This window comes from Tachypleus tridentatus, chromosome 2, assembly GCF_004210375.1.
Source record: "Tachypleus tridentatus isolate NWPU-2018 chromosome 2, ASM421037v1, whole genome shotgun sequence".
Lineage (NCBI taxonomy): Eukaryota > Metazoa > Arthropoda > Merostomata > Xiphosura > Limulidae > Tachypleus > Tachypleus tridentatus.
The window spans coordinates 155,615,315-155,641,646 of NC_134826.1; the positions used below are offsets into that span (position 1 = coordinate 155,615,315).

General features: G+C 36.2%; 2 protein-coding genes across 3 annotated transcripts in view; one reads left to right on the plus strand and one right to left on the minus strand.

Moving 5' to 3' along the window:
• The window catches only part of LOC143245433 (sodium- and chloride-dependent GABA transporter 1-like), a 220,192-nt gene that overhangs the window by 109,837 nt on the left and 84,023 nt on the right, over nucleotides 1–26,332 (plus strand). The gene's annotated exons all lie outside the window — the stretch shown is intronic.
• LOC143245431 (translation factor GUF1 homolog, mitochondrial-like) overlaps nucleotides 4,568–26,332 on the minus strand; it is a 28,850-nt gene continuing 7,085 nt past the window's right edge. Inside the window, exons 4-11 of one of the 2 annotated variants that reach the window (XM_076491781.1) lie at nucleotides 20,019–20,167; nucleotides 19,199–19,279; nucleotides 17,813–17,974; nucleotides 16,022–16,086; nucleotides 14,062–14,265; nucleotides 12,479–12,608; nucleotides 5,937–6,046; nucleotides 4,568–4,734 (exon numbers count right to left, since the gene is read on the minus strand). In XM_076491781.1, the coding sequence (XP_076347896.1) occupies nucleotides 4,584–4,734; nucleotides 5,937–6,046; nucleotides 12,479–12,608; nucleotides 14,062–14,265; nucleotides 16,022–16,086; nucleotides 17,813–17,974; nucleotides 19,199–19,279; nucleotides 20,019–20,167 (1,052 nt within the window). In that variant the 3' untranslated portion in view covers nucleotides 4,568–4,583. The remainder of the gene's footprint in view (nucleotides 4,735–5,936; nucleotides 6,047–12,478; nucleotides 12,609–14,061; nucleotides 14,266–16,021; nucleotides 16,087–17,812; nucleotides 17,975–19,198; nucleotides 19,280–20,018; nucleotides 20,168–26,332) is intronic. The other variant, XM_076491782.1, reaches the window with a different exon arrangement.

The following is a 26,332-nucleotide window of genomic DNA, read 5'->3' on the forward strand; positions in this document are numbered from 1 at the left end:
AAAATTAGGGTAATGTAATACAACAATTTATACTGTATCATTACATAAAACTAGAATAATGTAATACAATAGTTTATAGTGTATCAGTACTCAATAATAGTGTAATATAGTGCAAGTGTCAACATTTACATTGTCACAAAATGTACTTCATTCAGACCTGTCTGCACTAGAAACAGCTATCATCTTGTGTTACTTTCTACACAGGGCACATACCTTGAGAAAAGCTCCCATCCTGACACACTTAACGTGTATTGCACCAGTCTGTAATACACTTGTTTTAAATTATAACCACGAGGAGCACATCTTTCATGTGCAGTAAACCTACTGAACATGTCAACACAGGTGTATTCTTGATAAAGCAAAGTGAATGTACCAGAACTGGGAAGGTAGGGTGGGAGGTGGCACAGAAAGATGGGTGTCTATGAAATAAGTTCTCAGGTAAGGGAAATGTTAACAAGAGAAATGCTACTCACCTTCACAAAGAACTAGAATGGTGGTGGAATCAATACAGAGAAATGATAAAGGTTAGCTCCTTCCTGGAAATGGTGTCAGAAAAATAGTGACATCCATAAGACTGAGGGTAGTCAAGTGTAGCAGAGCTTTGAGATGTCAGAGTGTGACATCCATAAGACTGAGGGTAGTCAAGTGTAGCAGAGCTTTGAGATGTCAGAGTGTGACATCCATAAGACTGAGGGTAGTCAAGTGTAGCAGAGCTTTGAGATGTCAGAATGTGACATCCATAAGACTGAGGGTAGTCAAGTGTAGCAGAGCTTTGAGATGTCAGAGTGTGACATCCATAAGACTGAGGGTAGTCAAGTGTAGCAGAGCTTTGAGATGTCAGAGTGTGACATCCATAAGACTGAGGGTAGTCAAGTGTAGCAGAGCTTTGAGATGTCAAAGTGTGACATCCATAAGACTGAGGGTAGTCAAGTGTAGAACTTTGAGATGTCAGAGTGTGACATACATAAGACTGAGGGTAGTCAAGTGTAGCAGAGCTTTGAGATGTCAGAGTGTGACATCCATGAGGCTATAGGTAGTCACGTGTAGCAGAACTTTGATATAGACTGGATTTATCTAAAATCAGAAATAATCTTCTCTTCTGGAGGTGATAGACCAAAAGGTGCTGTCACTAAAGTTTTTGTTACGTGCTAAAGTGTTGCCACAGTGGACAGATTGGTAGAATGATCAACCATCTATCATCTTACTAGTAGATAACCTAGCATGGAGTGTGTTGTTTGGCTATGACAATAAGTTCTTTCACATTTTAGAAATACTTATATAAGGTAACACAATGAATAGCATCCCACCTATGTCACAAGGTGTACCTGAGACATCTGGCTGTAACTAACACCTTGATTCATAATGTAATGGGAGTGCCCTATACTACACTACTTCCCACTACATCCACTCACACTTGTAGCAGTGGATTGCACTGCTCACGGAGAAAGTCTCCACGTGAAATTAAGAACCTCTTCCTGTGGTTAATAGTGTGGGATGAAGTCAAAACAAAACTAGTCATTGCTTTTATAAAAGAGAAGAGAATGTAATACATCTGAAACATATAAAAGAACATTAAACCACATCAAGCACAGAGTATATTCAACCATAGATGAAGTCTGGGATTGGATAGCAAATGACTAGAGGCAAAGAATGGATGAGAGGTGGAAATTCAGTGACAATAGGAGAACATTAGTGAGATTAAACCCACTGAAAACATTAAAAGATGGAGAAGTCACTTGGTGGGATGGATCTATATGTAGATGAAATACTCCATCTGCCACCATGATCCAAGAGATATGAAAGATTGACAACTGAATATGGTGGTCATGAAACCCAAAAAGAAAGTCCAAAGCCAAGAAAACAAGAGGTCAGGAAAAGAAAGAAAAAAAACAAAGATACCTGAATGCATCATGAAAAGACCACCACACAAACCAGAAAGAATATAATAACTCTGTACATTCTTGAACTCTTTGCATCTATGCAGACAGAAAATCATCACCCCTGGAGATCAGATGCCAGAAATGAACAGGCATCCAGAACTGCACCACACTGGAATAGAGAAAACAAAGAGGTATGATAATAATATTGGTTGTCTTCTAGTACACAACCAAGAAAAAGTACCACCTATACTTTATACACCACAGATATGGGAACTCAAATATGTAAATTGCTCACCTACTGGTTTGTAAGCCTTTGAGAGCTCCGAACAGATGCAACTCTGGGTAAGATATAAGAAGAGGGATGTCGAAGGTTGCATGGGATTGAGTACGTCACCACAACTACAAGAGGTAAAAAGAAGACAACCCATCTACGGAGATACCTGCATTGGCCATAAACTACTGAATAAGATACATATGGACACATCCAAGAGGAACAAAGAACTCAAGAGAAAAATCACTGAAGAAGGACTTGTGCAGGAAGTGAAGGAGACATGGTATCAAACATTCCATGTCATAAAGACAAGGGAGTAGACTGATTCTTCTCTGTATGAAATGTGAAAGTGAATGAAGTACAAGGTGGGATTTAAAAAAAAAAAAAGACAAACCAGCCATCCCAAATAAGATAAATACTTAAAGAGAAAGGAGATTGTAACAGAGAAAGCCATGTTCGAATGGACAAATATGGCCAAATATCCATAGAATAGTAAAACAAAAAGCATTAAGAATATAACCTCCAAGTAAACACCCATTGTAGTCGATGAAAAAGATGAAGTCATATCCAACTCAAAGGGAAGAACTGAGGACCAATTATTTAACCATTGTGAAACAACTGAATGAAGCAGTAGGTGGTAAAACAGAATGGTGCATCATGGTAGTAACATCGTGGAGATCCTGGATCTGAGGTCAGAATGGTACCAACCAAGTGGTGCATCATGGTAGTAACATCATGGAAATCCTGGATCTGAAGTCAGAATGGTACAAACGAAGTGGTGCATCATGGTAGTAATATCACTGACCATCAGTCTCTCAAGTGACAGGATAACTCATGTTAAAAACCTTGGGAGATGTCAGAAATATAAGAATGTGAAACCATTATCGAGTTCATCCTCAATCCATAAAACTTCTTTAGTAATCTAATTTTGTAAAATAATTTTTGTCACTATTTAGAAATGAACTAGATATGGCAATGGTACATAAGTCTAATGAAGACCCAGAATAAGTCTGGATTTAAACAATGAGAACAGCTTCCATTATTGAAGTTTGTGCATAATTTCTCAAGACCCAAATGTGTACCAGGTATCTCTAATTTAGAAGTAATAGACTGGAGGGAAGACAACTAGTCAACAACATCAACTCTTGAGCTACTCTATTACCATCTAACAGCAGAATTGAACATTACTTTATGACACCCTCACAGTTGAAATAGTGAGCAGGATTGGAACCCAGAGACTGAGAGTCAACTGCTCAAACCAACAGACCATGAAAGGCCCAAAACTTGAGCAATGGGACATGCATCCCAAAGTAAACACTAGATTAAAGGAATATCAAAGTAAAGATAACTGAAATTAAGGTTAACACCAATAGTTAAACATTTTATATTGTTCTTCCATATAATCAGAAGAATTAGGGGTAAAAATACACGAGAAATACTAATGAAAGGTTAAAAAATAAATGCATAACTTCCAGTAAACTTAATAGGATAAAACATCTGAAAACAAGCAGTGCATGTAGAATGTGTTGTCCTACTACTGGTGAAAGTCTATAATATAATGAAGATCACATCATCGGCTGGTGCGGTACATTGACACATGTAGGGATTGGAGCTTTGTTCAAATATTGGGGCACATGCAGGAAATTATGTGGCAAGGTAAGAGCTATTTGTGGTGCATTAAGACAAGTAGCATTTACCGTATCATTACTCAAGAATCAGGGCAATATACATGATAGTTTTGTGGTTTCTTCAATTTAGCTTCAATTTTGTTTATCCCTCCTTAAGGTGTAACATTCCAAGTTATAATGTACGTCTCAACATTTTATAAACAAGTCATATTTAGTAATCTGATATCAAATTCATGGAACAGGTTTTTGTCACATTCAACCCTTCTGAGAAAGCACTTAAACACCTGGAAATCTGTTGGACAGCCTATGAGAATGTAGAAGCTAACAAATACAAATAACTGTTACAGAAAAGACTATAGAATTAGGCTTAAAGTGTGCTTTTACAAAGAAACAATAAATGTTTTGAGAAATCTATAAAGTAATCAACTGATGAAGCAAAATTCACAAACAAAATACACACTCTCCTACCAAATGTCATGAGACACACTTCTGATTGCAGGAAAAATGATGTGACAACAAAATATGGAAATATTTTAGCCTATAAAGGTGACTGGCAGTTAAATCTGAAGTCACTTCAAACTTGTACACCAAATGAGTACATGGAAAGACCTAATAGTTTCAGATGAGAAGGATATTTGGGGAAAATGTCTATATGTGCTACTGTACAACACCAGGACAACAATGAGTAATGTGATGAAGAAATGATTTATTCATAACTACTCATGTTCCATGACTTTTGGTAAGATAGTGTACGCTCTCTTACTTCACGCTAGAGAAAATAAGAGAGTCAAACATCACTATTCTTTAGTATTTAATTAATACTGTACCTTTGTAAGGGACATTTGGGGAAGTTATAACAACCTGAGTATCAAATTCTTGATCAAGTCGCTGTGAAAATACTTCCATATGAAGTAATCCTAGGAATCCTAGCCTCCAACCTTGACCTAAGGCAGGGCTAAAAGCATTTGGGGTGAATTATTTAAGTATCTTAAGATGATTCTTAGCAACGAAAAGATGCTAACAGATGAAGAAAGAGTAATACAAATACACCAAAAATTATGTCACTGCTTTAGCAACTAAACCTAAAGCAGAACAAAATACCAAAGTGACATCTTCCAGTTTCGTTTATTTTGTACATTTCTACAGAATTTTAACCTTTTAGTATTTAAAATCAAGTGTTTTGGAAGTAAAAAGTAAAACCTACCTGAACAAACCTTCATTTAATTTGTATTCATTAATTTTACAATTTCAGTCACACACATATAAACCTGAACCTCAGATTTTTCACATTGTTGGTATCATGTAAACCTTCACCACAATGTCTGAGTCTTAAGTAACATATCAAGTTAACATGTCATTTGACAGTTTGGCCACATGATGTAACACATTAGACAGTTATGGTGTTGTATGGAAGTTTGATAACCTGATAAAACACACAAGACAGTTATGGTGTTGTTTGGAAGTTTAATTACCTGATATAACACTTCAGATTGTTACATTGTTACTTTACAAGTTTGAAGACCTGATTAAAGACATTTGTCATTACTGTAATGTGATTACCCAATATAAAACCTCACGTTGTCACTTGCTGCTTGATAGTCGAGTGTCTCATATATTTCACAATGTTATGTTGTGTCTTGGAAGTTTGATTAACTGGTATAACACACTTAGTTCAACATAAGTATAAACTCTTAATTTAAATTTCTCAATTATTAAAATGCCACATCAACAAATGTGTGTGTGTGTGTGTTTTCTTATAGCAAAGCCACATCGGGCTATCTGCTGAGCCCACCAAGGGGAATCGAACCCCTGATTTTAGCATTGTAAATCCGGAGACATACTGCTGTGCTAGCGGGGGACATCAACAAATGTAATGAAATGAAATGTTTGTAATTTTTGAGGCTTTATAGAAACAGCATCCATTTTTACATGAAATTTGAGGCTGTGAAAATTCTCTTACTCATTTCTCATGAGAATTATTGTTCTCTGTTTGAAACTATTACAACTTTTTGAAAACCAATTTTTTTATTGCTCCACAACACATTGCACTGAGAAAGTTTAAAAATAAAAATAAGAAATTAACCATTAAAACAGGCTCGTATAATAGGAGTAGCATTTCTATATATATATATTTAAATCTTGAAAGTAATAGCTTACCTTGAGTCAATACTTACTGATACACTGGAATCATTGAGACATAGCTTTTCTATTGCACTTCTCAGAGAAGGATTCTGTGACTGGTCAAGCGGATATAATCCAGCATAAACCTAAGAAAGTAAGATACAATTAAAATAACCAATCTGTGCATTAGAAACAAAAATATAGGATAGTATAGATAAATATTATTCTCTCATTAGTTATGGTTGGATAGAAACAGATATTCTGGTGAATGGAAACTGATACTGTGTTGAAATAGAAACAGATATTCTGATGAATGGAAACTGATACTGTGTTGAAATAGAAACAGATATTCTGATGAATGAAAACTGATACTGTGTTGAAATAGTAACAGATATTCTGATGAATGAAAACTGATACTGTGTTGAAATAGAAACAGATATTCTGATGAATGGAAACTGATACTGTGTTGAAATAGAAACAGATATTCTGATGAATGGAAACTGATACTGTGGGTAGAATAGAAACAGATATTCTGATGAATGGAAACTGGTACTGTCTTGAAATAGAAACAGATATTCTGATGAATGGAAACTGATACTGTGGGTAGAATAGAAACAGATATTCTGATGAATATATTTGTAAAAACGGCTCGTTTGGGTTGAGATTTTTTTTTTTTACGTAGAGGAGTGAACAACGTTTTGACCTTCTTTGGTCATCGTCAGGTTCACAAAAAAAGAGAGAGGTAACTGACCGAAAGCTGACCACATGTTTGAAAGGGGTTGTGTAACCGAGTGTTGGAATGGTGGGATATAAACAAATACCATGGTGTGATTGAAGTAGATACTCTCATAGGATAGAAACAAATACCATGGTGTGATTGAAGTATATACTCTCGTAGGATAGAAACAAATACCATGGTGTGATTGAAGTGGATACTATGGTGGAATAGAAATGGATTTTGCAGTGGAGAAAAACAAATATCGTGGTGGAATAGAAATGGACACTGTAGTGAGTTGGTTAGTTGGCATTTAATGGCAGAAAGCAAGTAGTTACCTGTGCTAAACAACTGGTTAAAAAAACACCCATAAAAATAAATTTGTTATAAAGTGAATTTAAGTTCAAAAAGGAGCTGAAAACATGAATAGAGTTATAAATGTCAATGGCACTTAAAAATTTAAAAATGCAATTTATATAGCATTACAATCACCAAAGATGGTGTCCAAAGTCAAGGTTAAACCCATGAAAAAAATTGTGCCATCATTCAAAATTGTAATGACAGTAGCATGTGGGCTATTATGATTTGAGTGTCACAAAAGCCACACATAGGTGGATCAGTTCCAGATAAAAGAAAAAGATAGGTTGAAAAACTACTACTAATTTATAGCCTAACCAGGACAGCTTCTGATCATCATGGAAACAAAATTTCTGGAGAGCAATAAAAGGTTTGATCTTGATACGCTTGTTATCATTGAGCTGAGCCTCGAATACGGAACAGTAATCTCTATATGGGAGAAGCACAGTAATGATACCACCAGAGTAGACAGACTTATTCATGGTGTCAGCAAGCTCATTGAAATGGAAGATAACAAAAAATGGGCCAGTCAGTTTTGAATATCAACAAGAACAGGGTGAGAACTAACATGAAGCAATTCCAGGGACAGCAGAGAGCTAAGAGAGTTGATATAAATAGCACAATTGATGTACTCCATAATTTCTGTGTGATCCAGGCCAACAGAAATGGCATACAACTAGGCAGTGAAACACAGAAAACAGAGAGAGGATCCTGAGAGCAACCACAAACCACAGCAGAACACACAGAGCCACTTGATTTCAAAACATCAGTATAAACAGGAATGAAAGAATGGTTTGAAAGATGTTAAGCAAACAGAAGATGGTACAACTTCCAATCTGCCTTCCTCAGATAGCTCAAAGAAATATCATAGGTGGGGATGAGCTAACCAGTAGAGACAACATCATCACTCAAGAACAGACCCAGCTGCATCTGGATACAAAGACAAAAGGAAGAATGGCAGACTGTCTGTTCTAAACGAGTATCGCCACTGATGAAGAAAGACAACCCCAATTAGGATGCTGAGGTAAGGTTTAAAGTTTTAAAGCATACTGTAAAAGAAAGTTTCAAGGGTAGAGGTGAAAAGGAGGTTCATGGAATTTGGAATAGAAACCTTGGACTGGAGAAGTGTGGAGTGCCCCTCATGTACAGCCGGTTCCCAGATGGATATTGGGGTCCAATATCTTGAAGGCTGAGGTACTGGCAGAACTATAGACCAAAATACAATAGTCCAATGTGGATCAAGTGAGGGCATAAGATCTTGATCTTGAGCACAGAACATTAATCCAATCTCCAAGAGGTGAAAGAAAGGACACAGATGTTCAATGCCTTTGTATACTTGACACACAGTCAGAGATAAGCCCAAGAACTTTGCCTCAGGAACTATGGAAAGAATACCATCACCAAGATAGAGCTCGTGATTGGGGTGAATACCCCATTGGTGCAAAAGTGTATGCAAATGGTTTTGGAGAAAGAAGAGATCAAACCATTTGCCACGGTTCACTCCAACAAACAACTAATGGCAATCTGAATTAGTCTCTCAGTAAATCTTATGCTCAATAAGTGACACAACGTGTGGAAGTTATTGAAATAGAACTCACTTCCAACAAAAGAGGAAATTGTACAGTGATAGCATTATTTCCGATATTGAAAAGAGTGACACTCAAGACAGTTTTGACGGACTCCAAGTTCCTGTGGAAAAGAGTGGGAAGCATCAAGCCAATAAAGATTTTGAATCATTGGTCATTAAAAAGTTCCAGATAAAAACTCATATGAGTGGAGGTCTCACAAATTGTCATACCTAAACAGTGTCCTAAGCCTTCTCAAAGTTAGAGAATACAGAAAGATGTCACTTGAGAAAGACTTCCCTGATTGATGTTTCGAGTCGAATTAGGCCATCCAAGGGCCCACACTGGGTGTGAAAAATGAGATTGTTTGATATGAGGTACCAAACAAGATGAGCATTAACCATCCTCTCTAAGGTCTTACAGAAACAGCTTGTCAAAACAACTGGTGATAATGAGAATGAATCTTAGGATCCCTCCTAGGGTTAGTGAGATAGAGGACAACAGCCTGATGCCAAGCATCAGGAAAACATTCTCATGTTAAATTTGGTTAAAGCAACCAGAATAACAGCAAAAGAAGCAGGAGAAAGATGACATAGCATCTCACAGTGAACATCATTAGGTCCAAATGATATACTGCTAGATCAATAAAGACCAAGTTTGAGTTCCACAAGTGTAAATGTGCAATTATAGTCATAGAGACAACTGGCCTGAAAGGAAAGAGGTAATCTCTTTGCCCAAGATATAATGGCCAAGTAATAGATGAATGAGAAATGTTCTTACTGAGAGCATCAGCAATGTTTTGGGCATCAACAACTTCCCATCCATTGGAAAGCAAGATCAAAAGGTGGGGCAAAAGCATACTGCCCACTGACCTTCCAAATCTTCTCTCATATGATTTTGAAACTGGTGGCAGAAGAAATGATAATTACAAACTTAATTGATGATTTCTTCTGGCTTTGAAATCTTACCTGCTGAGCATGGGCACAAGCCTACTGGAAAGCAATGAATTTCGAAAGTGTGGGATATTTATGAAAGGTATCCAGACCTGTTTCTGAACCTTCCATTCCTTTGGCAGGCAGGATTCCACCAATGGACAAAGATACTGTGGAAAATATGTTGAGATTTAAGGTATAGAATGAACAGCTGTCTGGATAATATAGTCAGTCGTTGCTACCATGCAGTCGTCTATCGATTGCATACAGACGATGGTAGGATCAAGTTCCACGAGAGCAGTAAAAGACGGATAGTTGGACCATGCCAACTTCCACCAAAGCATGTGGGTTGGCTGGCATTGACCATGGCCATTCTCCTCAAAATGATAAGATAATGATTATTGCCCCATGGATCAATGTCAACCCTCCAAGAAAAGTGAGTGAAAAGTAAAATGGAGCAGATACAGAGATTAACAGCAGTAAAAGACTGACTAGGTGCATGAAATAAGTATAAGAAGTGGTACTAAAGAGAGAAAGGCTGTGATCTGAGAGCATGCACCCTATGGAACAATCCTCCCCTCAATATCAGCACCAATCCAGAGGGGATTATTTTCCATTAAAATCCCACAGGATTAAAAAGGGAGAAGGCAACTGTTCAATGAGAGCATCAAAGTCTGACTGATTATAGGTCTCTCCTGGAGACAGGTAGAGATGATACAACAAGGGATGATACAACCCAAGGAAACATGGATGACTACAGCCTCCAAGAGTGTAATGAGTGGCAAAGACAGGGTAGGCACTTACTGATCACCGGCAGTGCCACTACTCCATCACGCAACCTATCATTTCAGTATAAAGAAAACTGCTGAAAGATAGGCAGGTTTCCTGCAAGAAAATACACACATGATGATAAAAAATCAATCAAAGCCTTAATGTTGTCCACATCAGAACAGAAACCCTGTATTAAAGTTGTCATTTTTACATAGGTGGAGAAAAACTCTTCTGATTTCAACCATACCATTTTTCTTTAGTCTGTCCTTAGCTGAGTGTGAAACTCTCTGTCAATAGACATAGATTCTAGTGACTAGGAGCATGAACAAATAATCATTCTGCATTTCGGAGCCAAAGAAGATGGACTCACGTGGACTCCAGAAGCCAGGGCTAAAGGAAGTAGATCCGAGTGAGGAGCCACTGGAAGAAATGGTGAGGAGAGAGATAGAATGAAGGGCAAAAGATTTTTCATATGGTAGGTGAACAGCGCTGTCAGAGGCACAAAAAGATCTGTCTGCACTCCCACTGTAGCAGTGGAACAGAGTGCAGCAGCATAAGTCCAAGGTGGAGTGAGGGACAATAACTTCTGAGCCTATGGGTAGTAGATGTGCTTTAGTCTTTAAATATTGTACATTTTTCTCCTCCACCCACTCATGGTAAAAATCTAAAGAAGAGAGGTAGAAATCGCTACCGTTAACACAGTGAGATTCCAGTTCACACTCGTATGCATTGTGGTCTTTGCCACCACAACGAGCACACGTCAAAGAACCATCACAAGATACCTTTGAATGACCAAACCATAACACAGAAAACATCAGAGAAGGTTGGGAATATATAGCCATACTTACAGTTCAAGTAACCTACTTTGATAATGTCAGGTGGACGTGTCAACGTTAACATCAAAATAAGGACATTTGTTGGCAGCAAAATTTTGTCCTTAAGAGTAGAGATACAGCAAACTACAGAAGTGCCTTGGCTTGAGAAACCAACAAGGATCTCTGACTCAGAAATATTCTTTACATATTTCTCAACAATATCTCCTCTTGAAAAATTCAAAGTAGCTGGGGAATAACCCTGATGGCCTTTGAATTCAGGAGGATTTCAGTGTGTTGTGGTGCATATGTTTCCACCAAAGTATCTCCAGAGTGCAATTTCCTGAATGACTTTGATAAACCAGCAAGCCCCTTGAATACCTTTTGAAAGAAAAAAGGAAACTTCTACCCTTAGAATTTCTCAGATAACAAATGAAGGATAAGAAAACGAGGTATGGAATCCAACTGTGATGGTGACTGAACAATAGTCATCCATACATGGTTATTTTCCAATAAGCTGTTATTGTTTTGTTTTTACTACTTTATTATTTTTTTCAAAGATTGGAGAATCCATAATGAGTAGAGAAAAATTCAGTGACCAATAATCCCACCCACCATGGAGCCCTATAAGGGGATGCACTATAATGCCAAACAAGGACACAACAGTAATGCCAGGGTTTCATTAGCACTATACTCAAACACCTGCATCAATCAGACACAATGTCGACAATACCTGCTGAGAACATCCAAAACTGAACCTAGCTCAACACGACCAACCAACAGAACCTGGGGGATGTGGGTTCAAGACTGCCCATCCACAGGAATTCAAGGCAAAAGTGGCATGTTGAGGTTGTACCTTTCAACCACCAGGATCTTGTCCTTCTCCAAACATGACATACACATTCTCAAAGGGAGTAAATTGAAAATAGAGAACCTTCTCTGGGAGGTCCCCTCACCATGTACAGGAGTCCACTTTGACAGGCACTGTGGTAGGACAGAAACAAATATCATGCATCATGGAAGTATTAAAATGTTGAAACCACAGAACAGTTTATAAGGTTGAAGCAACAATCACAGCTGAGAATGTGTAGTAGAAGATAGCCTAAACTGACCACAGTCATATAAGTAGTGTTTAGAGAGTATATAAGAAGCAGAAAACTATTTTCTATAAAATGATGCAGCACAACTTTGGTCAGTAAGTGTTTGAAGACTACACGTTGTGTGTTAACACAGTGTTTTCTAAAATTATGTAAAACATATACATTTGACTGACAAACATTTATTGAATTCTGGCCACCATTAAGCCAATGCACTTTTATTTTTATTCACTAACCAACTGCTACAAAATTGATAAATAACACTTTCTATTTAATGAAGAACTATCCAAACCTACACTAATGGCAAAAAGATGCTGAAAATAACCTACCATAGGTTTAGCAGGTTCGAAACCTGGAAGGTGAGAGACATTAGCATCTTTCAAGAACAAAGTATCGCCAACTTTAGCATCTTCAGGTGACCTCATACCAGCAACAAGACATCCCACTTGGCCAGTAAATCTTAAATATAAAAAAAACTTACTTAAACACATATTACAGTACAAGCTGATTTATCTACCATTTATGGACCTACATACAGCACGTTCATTTAAACCTGGTCTATACATCTACACCTTAACACTTCTATACATGTTAACGGTTCTTCTATACACCTATACCAGGTCTATACATCTGCACCTTAACACTTCTATACATGTTAACGGTTCTTCTATACACCTATACCAGGTCTATATATCTACACCTTAACACTTCTATACATGTTAACAGTTCTTCTATACACCTATACCAGGTCTATATATCTACACCTTAACACTTCTATACATGTTAACAGTTCTTCTATACACCTATACCAGGTCTATACATCTACACCTTAACACTTCTATACATGTTAACAGTTCTTCTATACACCTATACCAGGTCTGTATATCTACACCTTAACAGTTCTTCTGTACACCTATACCAGGTCTATATATCTACACCTTAACACTTCTATACATGTTAACAGTTCTTCTATACACCTATACCAGGTCGTCTATATATCTACACCTTAACACTTCTATACATGTTAACAATTCTTCTATACACCTATACCAGGTCTATATATCTACACCTTAACACTTCTATACATGTTAACAGTTCTTCTATACACCTATACCAGGTCTATATATCTACACCTTAACACTTCTATACATGTTAACAGTTCTTCTATACACCTATACCAGGCCTATATATCTACACCTTAACACTTCTATACATGTTAACAGTTCTTCTATACACCTATACCAGGTCTATATATCTACACCTTAACACTTCTATACATGTTAACAGTTCTTCTATACACCTATACCAGGTCTATATATATCTACACCTTAACACTTCTATACATGTTAACGGTTCTTCTATACACCTATACCAGGTCTATATATCTACACCTTTACACTTCTATACATGTTAACAGTTCTTGTATACACCTATACCAGGTCTATATATCTACACCTTAACATTTCTATACATGTTAACAGTTCTTCGATACACCTATACCAGGTCTATATATCTACTAGAATAATTTAAGTTGTCACAGTTTATGAAAAGCCTTGAAGATATGAATAACATCCTAAATTATTCACTTTTGTAAAAATATATTACAAGAAGTATGATAACAAAGTCTGATGGTAATCAACACTTAGTGATTTGATACTAAATCTGAGTGGATAACAGTTCACACAAACCATGTCTGCATGTAATTCACACCTTGTGATTTGATACTAAATCTGAGTGGATAACAGTTCACACAAACCATGTCTGCATGTAATTCACACCTTGTGATTTGATACTAAATCTGAGTGGATAACAGTTCACACAAACCATATCTGCATACAATTCACACCTTGTGATTTGATACTATAACCGAGTGCTACCTAGAAGTAGCTGTTCTGTATAGAACTGAACTTACAATCTGGTTACCAGGGTTTCTTCAGGATGAAGAATACTCAGTTCACGGACTTCATATGACTGGCTAGTGAAATGTGATGAAATGTAATCCCCAATCTTGATAGATCCATCAATAACTTCTACAAGAGCTATAGCTCCTCGAAAGTGGTCAAACCAAGAATCAAATAGAAGTGCACGAAAAGGTTTTTGTGGGTCCCCAGGGGGCCTGTAAAGTTGAAGTAATGCTTGAAAATAATAAATACAAAGAAATATAAAAATATTTTAAACTATTTAAAGAAAATTATTTTAAATCTTCAATTTTGTATTTAGTTAGTCAGCATTTTTCAAAGATAAATACTAGCAACCTTAGGAACTGTGCTTGTGTGACAAACAAGTAATTTTTACAACATCCTATCTGGATAGGTTGGAACTCTCAAATTAAGTTGGTAGTTTCTTCTGATTGTTATTAAATTAAACTGATTGAGGCTCATAAAAAAAATCTAGAAAAACAAAACTTTCATCAGATTTGTTTATTGTTAAGTTCAAAGCTCCACAATGGACTTTCAGTGCTATGACCAACACAAGAACCAAAACCTCGCCTGTAATAGTATGAGCTGTCATACTTATTACTGAGCCACAGGAAAATCCATGGCTATTTAAACCCAATTTTTAGGATTAGGAACTATTAGCCTTTCAGCTGAGCCAATGGAAAACCCATTTGTACCAAAACCCTGTTTTTAGTGTTATGACTTTCATCTCAGCCATTGTGAGATCCTTCATCAGAAAACTAATGAATGTTGACATAAAAAAATGTCAGTTTTAACTTCTGTTACTTTGAAAAGGAAGAAAATTAAAGATCATTCAGCACAAACAGTATATTCATGAAATTAGACTAAATTAGCTGGTGACAGTAATACATTATTTACTGACAACATTAATACAGAATATTCATGAAATCAGACTAAATTAGCTGGTGGCAGTGATACATTATTTACTGACAACATTAATACAGAATATTCATGAAATCAGACTAAATTAGCTGGTGGCAGTGATACATTATTTACTGACAACATTAATACAGAATATTTGCGATATCAGACCAAATTAATTGGTGGCAGTAATACATTATTTACTGACAACATTAATACAGAATATTTGTGAAATCAGACTAAATAAACTGGTGGCAGTAATACATTATTTACTGACAACATTAATACAGAATATTTGTGAAATCAGACTAAATTAGCTGGTGGCAGTAATACATTTTTACTGACAACATCAATACAGAATATTGTGAAATCAGACAAAAGTAACTGGTGGCAGTAATACATTATTTACTGACAACATCAATACAGAATATTGTAAAATCAGACTAAATTAACTGGTGGCAGTAATACATTATTTACTGACAACATCAATACAGAATACTGTGAAATCAGACTAAATTAACTGGTGGCAGTGACACATTATTTACTGACAACATCAATACAGAATATTGTAAAATCAGACTAAATTAACTGGTGGCAGTAATACATTATTTACTGACAACATTAATACAGAATATTTGTGAAATCAGACTAAATTAACTGGCGACAGTAATACATTATTTCCTGCAACATTAATACAGAATATTGTGAAATCAGACTAAATTAACTGGTGGCAGTGATACATTATTTACTGATAACATCAATACAGAATATTTGTGAAATTAGACTAAATTAACTGGTGATAGTGATACATTATTTACTAACAACATTAATATGTAATAAGAAATTTTACAACACTGTGTAAACAATTACATGGTGTTCCATAGTGTAAATGAAAATTAAACAATATAGGAACAGCAGCATGTTACAGTGTCATTTGTTTGAAAACTGATTCAACAAGAAATAAAGCATCAATAAAAATGACCAATCACTTCAGGTTTTTAAAACATTTTACTGTAAATTTGTCAGTTTGTTCAAATACTAAAAAACTCTTACGGTGAAATCCTTTCAACAACTGCTCTCAGAACATCACCTATTCCAGTTCCAAGCTTTGCTGAAACCTGTAACATCACAAACCAAACCACTAATTAAAATTGTATGATTAGAGGTACTTTGTTGATGCTGATTACAAACACGTAGTAAGAATTTGTTGATCATCTCTAGATATGAGTTACTATAATATCTCAGTATTTTATCAACACTATACAAAATACCATGTAATCAATTCAGTACAGTTTACTTGGACAGTTTAATGAGTGAAGTTTGGATAACTTCACAGTGAACAAGATCTTAATTTACATTCTGTAGACTTTTAAAAAGTAATTTATTTACATTTTCACATGGAGTTACAGAAGTTTAAAAACATGTTAATTTTCACCTTCTTCAGATTCACATTTCTTTTAACCCTAAAACAGCAGGAATTTTGCAGGTAGCAGTATCAACTGATGATGACGGCCATTTAAGGGTTAAAAAAAACATGTGGTTAGAACAAAAAGTTTAAAACTGCATCATCATTTCATCAGTACAAAAAGATAGAATATGTTACGTGATTAATAAAATCTGCCTAGAACAACATTTCAGGTTGTAAAGAGAAGATATAATTATTTGCTTCACTTATTTATTTATTGTTCTATTTTTAAGAAAAGTAAGTTTCATAATTTATTTCTAAATAGTAATAATATATACATGCATACACACATGCATGCCTACAATGTATATTAACTCAAATGTTACTGTAAAATACAAAATGCATTAAATCTCAGCCAAGACTAAAGCTCAGTTTCATATTACTGGACACAGTAACATGAGTGCACATGCTCTGCAATGAATGCAAGTTATATAATGTTAGCTATGCACAATTAGAAGGTCAATATAATTGAAATTTTAATCAATACATAACATTATAAAAATTTAAGCTACTGGGACTAAACATTTGTATTTTCATATGTTATAATATGTAGTCATTCCAGAATGAATAAAACAATTTATATTTATTTCCTAATGTTTTCATGATGGTTACAACATTGGACAGTTGACAAACCCCACATAGGATATAGAAAATAACATTAATTATAAAGTCTTACTAAAACAAATGTTTGAAATGTATTTAGGAGGTTTCAGAGACTACACAAATAACACTTGATATTTTAGGGATAAAGAATATTTTTTTAATCATAACATGAAATCACTTTGCACTTGGACGAGGTACCTAACACACTCAATATTTCCAGAAACAAATCTTTAGTAAAAATATTTCATTAAAAAAAACTTGTAATCTTTACTACAAGATACATGTGCTGTATCAAATAATTTCAATGTTCAAATGTGTATATGATGCTGAGCCTTTGGCAAAAGGGTTGAACATCAAGCAAATATACGCCTAATCAGTAAGACTGGTGATCAAGAATAAAAATAGTGCTAGTTAAGATCTCAGCAGTGTCGTGCTTCTATTGGTTTGAATAGTCATTTACATGGTACTAAGCAGAAATCAGTAGAATTATCAAGGGTAGTAGCAAGCTAAATGTTGCACAAATAGGGGGCAGTATAAGTCGAGAAAGCTTTTGCAAGAGGAGGTAAGACACTATCAGAAAAAAACACATGGCTTCAAATTATACTTAACAATGTTCTGCATCTAGTTTGTTTGTTGTTCTTATCCTTGAAACAAAATTAATTTTTTATCATCCATTATTCCAGAACTGGATTTCTAATGGTTTTTAGTTAAAAAGCACTTTGAAACTTAGAAAATGACATAGCTTAAATCCTAAAAAGAAACCCAAGAAAACACGCCTTGAGAATCTCTGAAGGTTCAATACTGAAGAGCTTCTCTATCTGCTCAACTACTCTGTCAGGTTTAGCATTCTTCAAATCAATCTTGTTCACTACAGGAATAATGGTCAGGTCAGAGAGAAATGCCAGGTTGAAATTTGCCACTGTTTGTGCCTGAACTCCCTGAAAAAACATAAAACGCAGAATATAGTTTCTAAGAAATGCTTATCTTATAATTGAAACAACAGGAAAACACAGAGTAACACTAGTTAGACTGAACAACACAGATACAACTTTGCTAACGTACATCATCAGTAGACCTCACGAGTTTCTTAGCCTGCCCGTTAAACACCTAAAGTGTATAAAAACGAGTGAATGGAGTGTCTTTCCAATAAAATGTAACCATAACTGGCTTACCTCTCCTAGACAAACCTATAACTAAACTTGATAAAACTTTCCTGTTTTCCCTATATTAAATTAGTAGCACTCTCTTCCCTTTAAGTGAACTCAATGAAACTCACCTGTGCTTCCTAAACAAACCTATTATATTTAACATATTGTTCCATACCAAATGGTTTTACTTAATAAACCTGTAACTAATAATAGTTAGAGCCTTACTTCTACAAACATATAATAATAAGAAAATAAATGAAAATTTTTCATATGTTTCTGTCCACAATTCACACACACACACATACATATATATATATACTATCCTTCAAGAAAAACAACTTGCATCATTAAACAAAACATTGTTCCTGATACAAACATGTAAGAAACAGATACACTATACACCTAAGGAAACATAAGCTAATAATATATAATACAAACTTCACAGCTAAACATTGCACCTACAGGTAAACAGAAACCTGTTGTCCAGGACATACACACATTAAAATACACAAACTTGTCAGCTAAGGTTCACACCCACAAACATACACAAAGCTGTCATCTAGAATTCACACACATTAAAATACACAAACTTGCCAGCTAAGGTTCACACCCACAAACATACAGCAAGCTGTCATCTGGGATTCACACACATTAAAATACACAAACTTGTCACCTAAGGTTCACACCCACAAACATACACAAAGCTGTCATCTAGAATTCACACACATTAAAATACACAAACTTGCCAGCTAAGGTTCACACCCACAAACCTACAGCAAGCTGTCATCTGGGATTCACACACATTAAAATACACAAACTTGTCAGCTAGGGTTCACACCCACAAACATACACAAAGCTGTCATCTGGGATTCACACACATTAAAATACACAAACTTGTCAGCTAGGGTTCACACATACTAAAATAGAGACCTATCATCTAAACTTTCCACCTAATAAGATACACAAACTTGTCAACTAAATAAACCTAATTAGTAACTGTAGAAAATATCTTACTTGATTTGCATCAACTAAAAGTATTACACCTTGACATGAAGATAATGACCTTGAAACTTCATATGTGAAATCAACATGGCCCTGTTAACAAATAATTAATGAAACTTGTTTAATAAATACATAAATCTGTTTATTAATAAAAGCAGATAGTCTACTACTGTTGAAACATTTAGCCCATAAGTCATTACCAATCTAAACACTTCAAATCAATATATAAAAAAATTATCACTAGGAGTACACATAGTGTAAAATCTATAAATAGTTGTTGAAAATAAAAACATCATAGTTTTAATTGAAAAAACATAACTCTCACTCAAACAGAAGCATCCAAATACAACCTGTATGATAGTCATAAAGCTCTACAGAACAACTGGTACCACAGTCACAAACCGTCAAAAAACAACTTGACACTGGGAGAGTCGCTCATCTATAAACCTGACACTGGGAGAGTTGCTCGTCTATAAACCTAACACTGGGAGAGTTGCTCGTCTATAAACCTGACACTGGGAGAGTTGCTCGTCTATAAACCTGACACTGGGAGTGTTGCTCGTCTATAAACCTGACACTGGGAGAGTTGCTCGTCTATAAACCTGACACTGGGAGAGTTGCTCGTCTATAAACCTGACACTGGGAGAGTTGCTCGTCTATAAACCTGACACTGGGAGAGTTGCTCGTCTATAAACCTGACACTGGGAGAGTTGCTCGTCTATAAACCTGACACTGGGAGTGTTGCTCGTCTATAACTGCAGGAGTGAAACGATTCAGAGTAAAGATCTTTAACCATTTATTGAACTTTTATAAAAATTATAATTTCACTTACAGGTGTGTCAATCAGATTGAGAAGATAAGTGTTCCCTTCATATTCATAGAAAAGGGAGGCACTTTGAGCTTTAACAGTAATTCCTCTTTCTCTCTCAACTGGCAATTTGTCGAGCACTTGTTTGTTCTGATCGTTCTTTGATATGGTTCCTAAAGAATGAAGTAAACTGATTAAATTACACATACTTCAAAGTAATAATTTACATTTAATAATATGCACACTGTATATATACCTGCTGTTATAAAAATAAAACAAGCAAGCAAAGTTCAGTAGTAAACAAGACACAGCAAACTAACACCTCATTATCTTGGATTAGTTTTTAATTTCAAACAGCTGCATTAAAATCAAATAGTGTCACAGGTGGAAAAGTAATAAACCATCCACAATGTAAAATGTTTCACGTAGTGGGATCGATAACACATTAAGTCCTTTATTATAAAGTATATGGTCAATATGAGGATATACTATAAACCATCTACAATGTAAGGTGTTTCACGTAGTGGGATCGATAACACATTAAGTCCTTCATTGTAAAGTATATGGTCAATATTAGGATATACTATAAACCATCTACAATGTAAGGTGTTTCACGTGGTGGGATCGATAACACATTAAGTCCTTCATTATAAAGTATATGGCCAATATGAGGATATACTATAAACCACCTACAATGTAAGGTGTTTCATGTGGTGGGATCGATAACACATTAAGTCCTTCATTATAAAGTATATGGCCAATATGAGGATATACTATAAACCATCTACAATGTAAGGTGTTTCACGTGATGGGATCGATAACACATTAAGTCCTTCATTATAAAGTATATGGCCAATATGAGGATATACTATAAACCATCTACAATGTAAGGTGTTTCACATGGTGGGATCGATAACACATTAAGTCCTTCATTATAAAGTATATGGTCAATATGAGGATATACTATAAACCATCTACAATGTAAGGTGTTTCCTGTGGTGGGATCGATAACACATTAAGTCCTTCATTGTAAAGTATATGGCCAATATGAGGATATACTATAAACCATCTACAATGTAAGGTGTTTCACGTGGTGGGATCGATAACACATTAAGTCCTTCATTGTAAAGTATATGGTCAATATGAGGATATACTATAAACCATCTACAATGTAAGGTGTTTCACGTGGTGGGATCGATAACACATTAAGTCCTTCATTGTAAAGTATATGGCCAATATGAGGATATACTATAAACCATCTACAATGTAAGGTGTTTCACGTGGTGGGATCGATAACACATTAAGTCCTTCATTATAAAGTATATGGTCAATATGAGGATATACTATAAACCACCTACAATGTAAGGTGTTTCACGTGGTGGGATCGATAACACATTAAGTCCTACATTGTAAAGTATATGGCCAATATGAGGATATACTATAAACCACCTACAATGTAAGGTGTTTCACGTGGTGGGATCGATAACACATTAAGTCCTTCATTGTAAAGTATATGGCCAATATGAGGATATACTATAAACCACCTACAATGTAAGGTGTTTCATGTGGTGGGATCGATAACACATTAAGTCCTTCATTATAAAGTATATAGCCAATATGAGGATATACTATTCCAAATCTAAATTTTATTTCCATGGAACTTTAAATTAATATAAGAAAATAATAAATGAAAATGTTTTGAAAAACAAATCAGTACACTTTATTAAAAAGAACACAAAATGGAGCACATGACACTATCATTTCAGTAATCAAATAGTTAATGTACTTTCAAGGTTCATATGTAAGCTGAAACTACAACTATATATCAGTGGAGAAGATTGAATTGAAAATACAAAACTAGCATACTCTACATGTGGTCGATTAACAAAGGGACGTGCAGTTAGCAGAAAACAGACATGGAATAATAAGGTACAAAATGAAAGCAGAACACCGATGCTGTAACTCACACTCACAATTCTGATAAACACAGATTGGTTGGTTGATTTGTTGTATTATTGCACAAAGCAATGAGGCTATCTGCACAAAACATCCAATAAAAAGTTAAAATTAGAGTAAATTCATAAAAGGAAATTAAAGTAAAACAAAACAAAGTTTAAGAAAAAACATAAATAGCATAAAACCAATGTTTACATTTAGTCTACAACATTAAGAGAAAAACTACAGTAATACAAGTTGTAAAGGACTTTCTGTAGCGTAACTGGAATTATCATAACTCACCAGAAAGACTAAAAGGTAAGTACAAAAACCACCATCAGTCACCTGAAGTTGGCCTTTCCAGTCCTGGTTCCGAGTTATTTGATGTTATGGTCATTTTCAAAAAGTAATAAAAATTTTAAAAGACTTGTAGCAAAATTTTAATAATAACTCACCCGGATGTCTAACAAGTAATTCCAACAGCAGCGTTAGTCACCTGAAATTGGCCTTTCTAGCCCTGGTTCCAAGTTATTTAACGTTACAGCCATTTTCTAACTTCAAATTGAATGAGATGGACTGTGATTCTTAAAAGGGAATCTCATTAAAAAAGGTCTAATGTATAAATTAAAAAATTTAAAAGGCATTAAAAAGATTAATGGCTTTAAAAAACTAAAAACATTTCCAAGGTGGACAGTGTCACCATCACCAATAATACTAACATAATGGACAAACCTTGGGACAGAACATGTTTAAAATGGTGCCGTCATTGAGAGCCATAATGATGGCAAGAAAATAAAATGTGGCTTATTGTGCCCTGAGTGTTACACAAACTACACATTGGTGCATCAGTTCCAGATAAAAGAAAAGGATGAGTTAAAAAATTGTGGCCAATGAGTAGTCTAGTTAGAACAACTTCCACTTTCCAATCCTTAGGAAGCAAAACGGTCAAAGTCCAATATAGGGTTTTACATGAAAAAGCTTGTTTTCACTTTGCTCACTCCAAGATGACTGCCAGCTGGCACAGAGCCAAGCCTTGAATACAGGACCATAGTCCATGTATGGAATATGCACAGCCATGATAGTGCAAAGCAGATAGATTTAGCTGCAGTATCAGCAAGATTGTTCCTGTGAATACCAATGTGGCCCGGTATCCAGAAAAACTGGATAGAAGTAGAAGTTAAAGAGAAATGGGCCACTCGGTTTTGAATATCAGCGAGAACAGGGTGTGAACTAACATAAAGTGATTCCAGGGCCAGTAGAGAACTAAGCGAGTCAGTATAAATAGTGCAGTTTGAGTACTGATTAGCTTCTATGTGATCCAGGGCAAGAAAAATGATAAACAGTTCAGCAGTGAACACAGAAGCTACAGAGGGGATTCTGCATGCAACCACTGAATCACAACAAACCATGGCAGAGCCCACACATAAATAGGAATGGAAAAATAGTTCTAAAGATGTTCAGCACATAAGAGAGTATTTCCAATCGGAAGTGTCTGCTTTTCTCAGGCGATTTAAAGATATTTCACATTTGGGGAATATAAGAAGCCATGGTGGAATGGGCTGACCATATACAGTAATGTTATCCAAGAACAGACCCAACTCATCCAAGTGTGACTAAATACAAAGGACTCAAGGAGCAATGGCAGATTGTTCTGAAAACGTATGGCTTACTGAAAAAGGAAAAGAATCCCAGGTGAGATGCTTTGGTTAGGAACAAAGTTTTGAAATATATAGTAAAGGCCTGTGCAAATGGCAAAGGTATAAAGAAGATTGTTGAGACTGTGTATAAACTATGAACCTGGGAAGCGTGGAAAGCCCGGTGCAGAGCAAGTCCTTGATGATGAATGGGGTCCAGCCTCTTTAAGGCCAAGGTTCTGGCAGAGCCATAGACCACTGATCCATAGTCGAGTTTCAATCGAATAAGAGCATGATACATCTTTAGCATAAAATATCAATCCGCTCCCCAAGTGGTGAAAGAGAAGACACAGAGGATGTTCAGTGCTCTTGTGCATTTTACCCATAGCTGCCCGATGTGTGGTATAAAGATCAGTTACAGTCAAAAATAAGCCCCAAGAACTTTGTCTCCTGAACCACAGACGGCACAACTTCACTGATATGGAGTTCAGGATCAGGGTGAATACCCCATCATTGGTGACAAAAGTGCATGTAAATGGTTTTAGACAGAAGTTAAAGCAATTTGCTGTGGTCCACTTCAGTAAACGATTGAGGGCAGTCTGTAGTTGCCACTCAATATACCTCGTGTTTGACGACTGACACGAGATGTGAAAGTTGTCGACATAGAGCCTGTTTGCAATAGTTAGAGGAAGTTGTTCAGTGATGGCATTAATCTTTATACTGAAAAGTGTGACATTCAAAACACAGCCCTCAGGAACTCCAAGTTCATGTAGAAAAGAACAGGAAAGTGTCAAACTCACACAAACTTGGAATCTCCTGTCCATTAAAACATTTTTAATAAAAATAAGCAAATTGCCACATAACCCATATATATTGAGGTCTCGCAAAATGCCATACCTCCATGTTGTATCATAAGCCTTCTCAATGTCAAAGAATATCGATACAAGATGTCATTTGAGAAAGGCTTCTCTGATTGACATTTCAAGTCAAATTAGGTAGTCCATGGTGGAGCACTGTTGTTGGAACTCACACTGGGTGAGCAAGAGAAGGTTGTTTGATTCGAGGAAACAAATAAGATGAGAATTAACCATCCTCTCCAAGGTCTTACAGGGACAGCTCATCAAAGCAATTGGATGGTAGTTTGAAGGAATCTTGGGGTTTTTTCCAGGCTAAGAGAAAGGTAGGACAATAGCCTGGCACCAGGCATTAAGAAGAACAATCTCCTGCCAGAACCAGTTTAAAACAATCAGAAGAATAGCAAGAGAAGCTGGAGATAGATGGTGCAACATTTCATAGTGTACATCATCAGGTTTAACCAATGTACTGCCACACCAATGAAGGGCTAGTTTGAGTTCCACCAGTGTAAAGGGACAATTATAGTCATAGAGACAATCAGCTCAAAAGGAAAGAGGTGATCCCTCTGCCTGAGCCTTGATGGCTAAGAAGATGGAGAATGAATCAGAAGTGCAAGAGACCTGGCAAAAGCTTTCACCTAGAGTATCGGCGATACTCTGGGTATCAGCTACTTCCTAGCCATCAGAAAGCAAAACTGAGAGGGGGAGAGAATTATATTGTCCGCTGACCTTTCAAATCTTGTCCCATATGACTTTGGAACTGGTGGTAGAAGGTATGCTGATTGTGAACTTAATCCAAGATTCCTTCTGGCTTTGACGTCTAACCCACCAAGCACATGCATGGGCCTGCTAGAAAGCAATGGAGTTCAAGAGTGTGGGAGATCTATGGAAAGTATCCCAGGCCCGTTTTTGAGCCTTCCGTGCCATGTGGCAGGCAGGACTCCACCATGGAGGAGGATATTGTGGAAAACGTGTCGAGGTTTTAGGAATACATTGAGGAGCTGCTTGTATAATACAGTCAGTTACTGCTGCCACACAGTCATCTATTGATGGCTCACAGACGATGGAAGGATCAAGTTCTGCGAAAGCAGTGAAAGAGGTCCAGTTTGCATGATCCAACTTCCACCAAGGCACGTAGGTCGGGTGGCATCGACCATGGCTGGTCTCTCTCAAAATTATAGGAAAATGATCACTGCCTCATGGATTATATTTAACCCTCCATGAAAAATGGGAAAATAGTGAAGGGGAGCAAATTCAGATATCAACAGCAGTAAAAGACTGACTAGGTACATGAAAATAAATAGAAGAACCAGTATTGAAAAGAGAAAGGTTGTGATCAGAGAGCATACGCTCTACAGAGCGACCCCTACTATCAATGTCAGCACTTCCCAAGAGGGGATTGATGTCCATTAAAGTCCCCCAGAATTAAAAAGGTAGATGGCAACTGCTCGATGAGAGCATAAAGGTCTGATTGATCATAAGTCTCTCCAGTTGACAGGTAGAGAGAACAAACAGTGATAGTACGACCCAAGGAAACATGGATGGCTAGGCCTCCAAGGGCATGTCGAGTGGGCACATGCTGATCAACCAACAGTGCCACCCCTCCATGCACTCATCCATCACACAGCCTGTCATTTCTGTATAACAAAAAACTGCCAAAAAGTAACTGTATTGCTAGGTTTCAGAAATGTTTCCTTAAGGAAAGACATACAGAATGGTAGGAAGCTATCAGTGTTTTGATGTGATCCACATTAGAACATAAATCTCGACAGTTCCATTGTATCAAGGTGGCCATTTTTACTTATGTGTAGGCAAATTGGGTGGAGAACCATTCTGTTTATGACCATGCTTTTTTTTCTTTACTGTCTTTATTCGAGGGAGGTCTTTGCTGTTGGAAGAGGATTCCAGTGAGTGG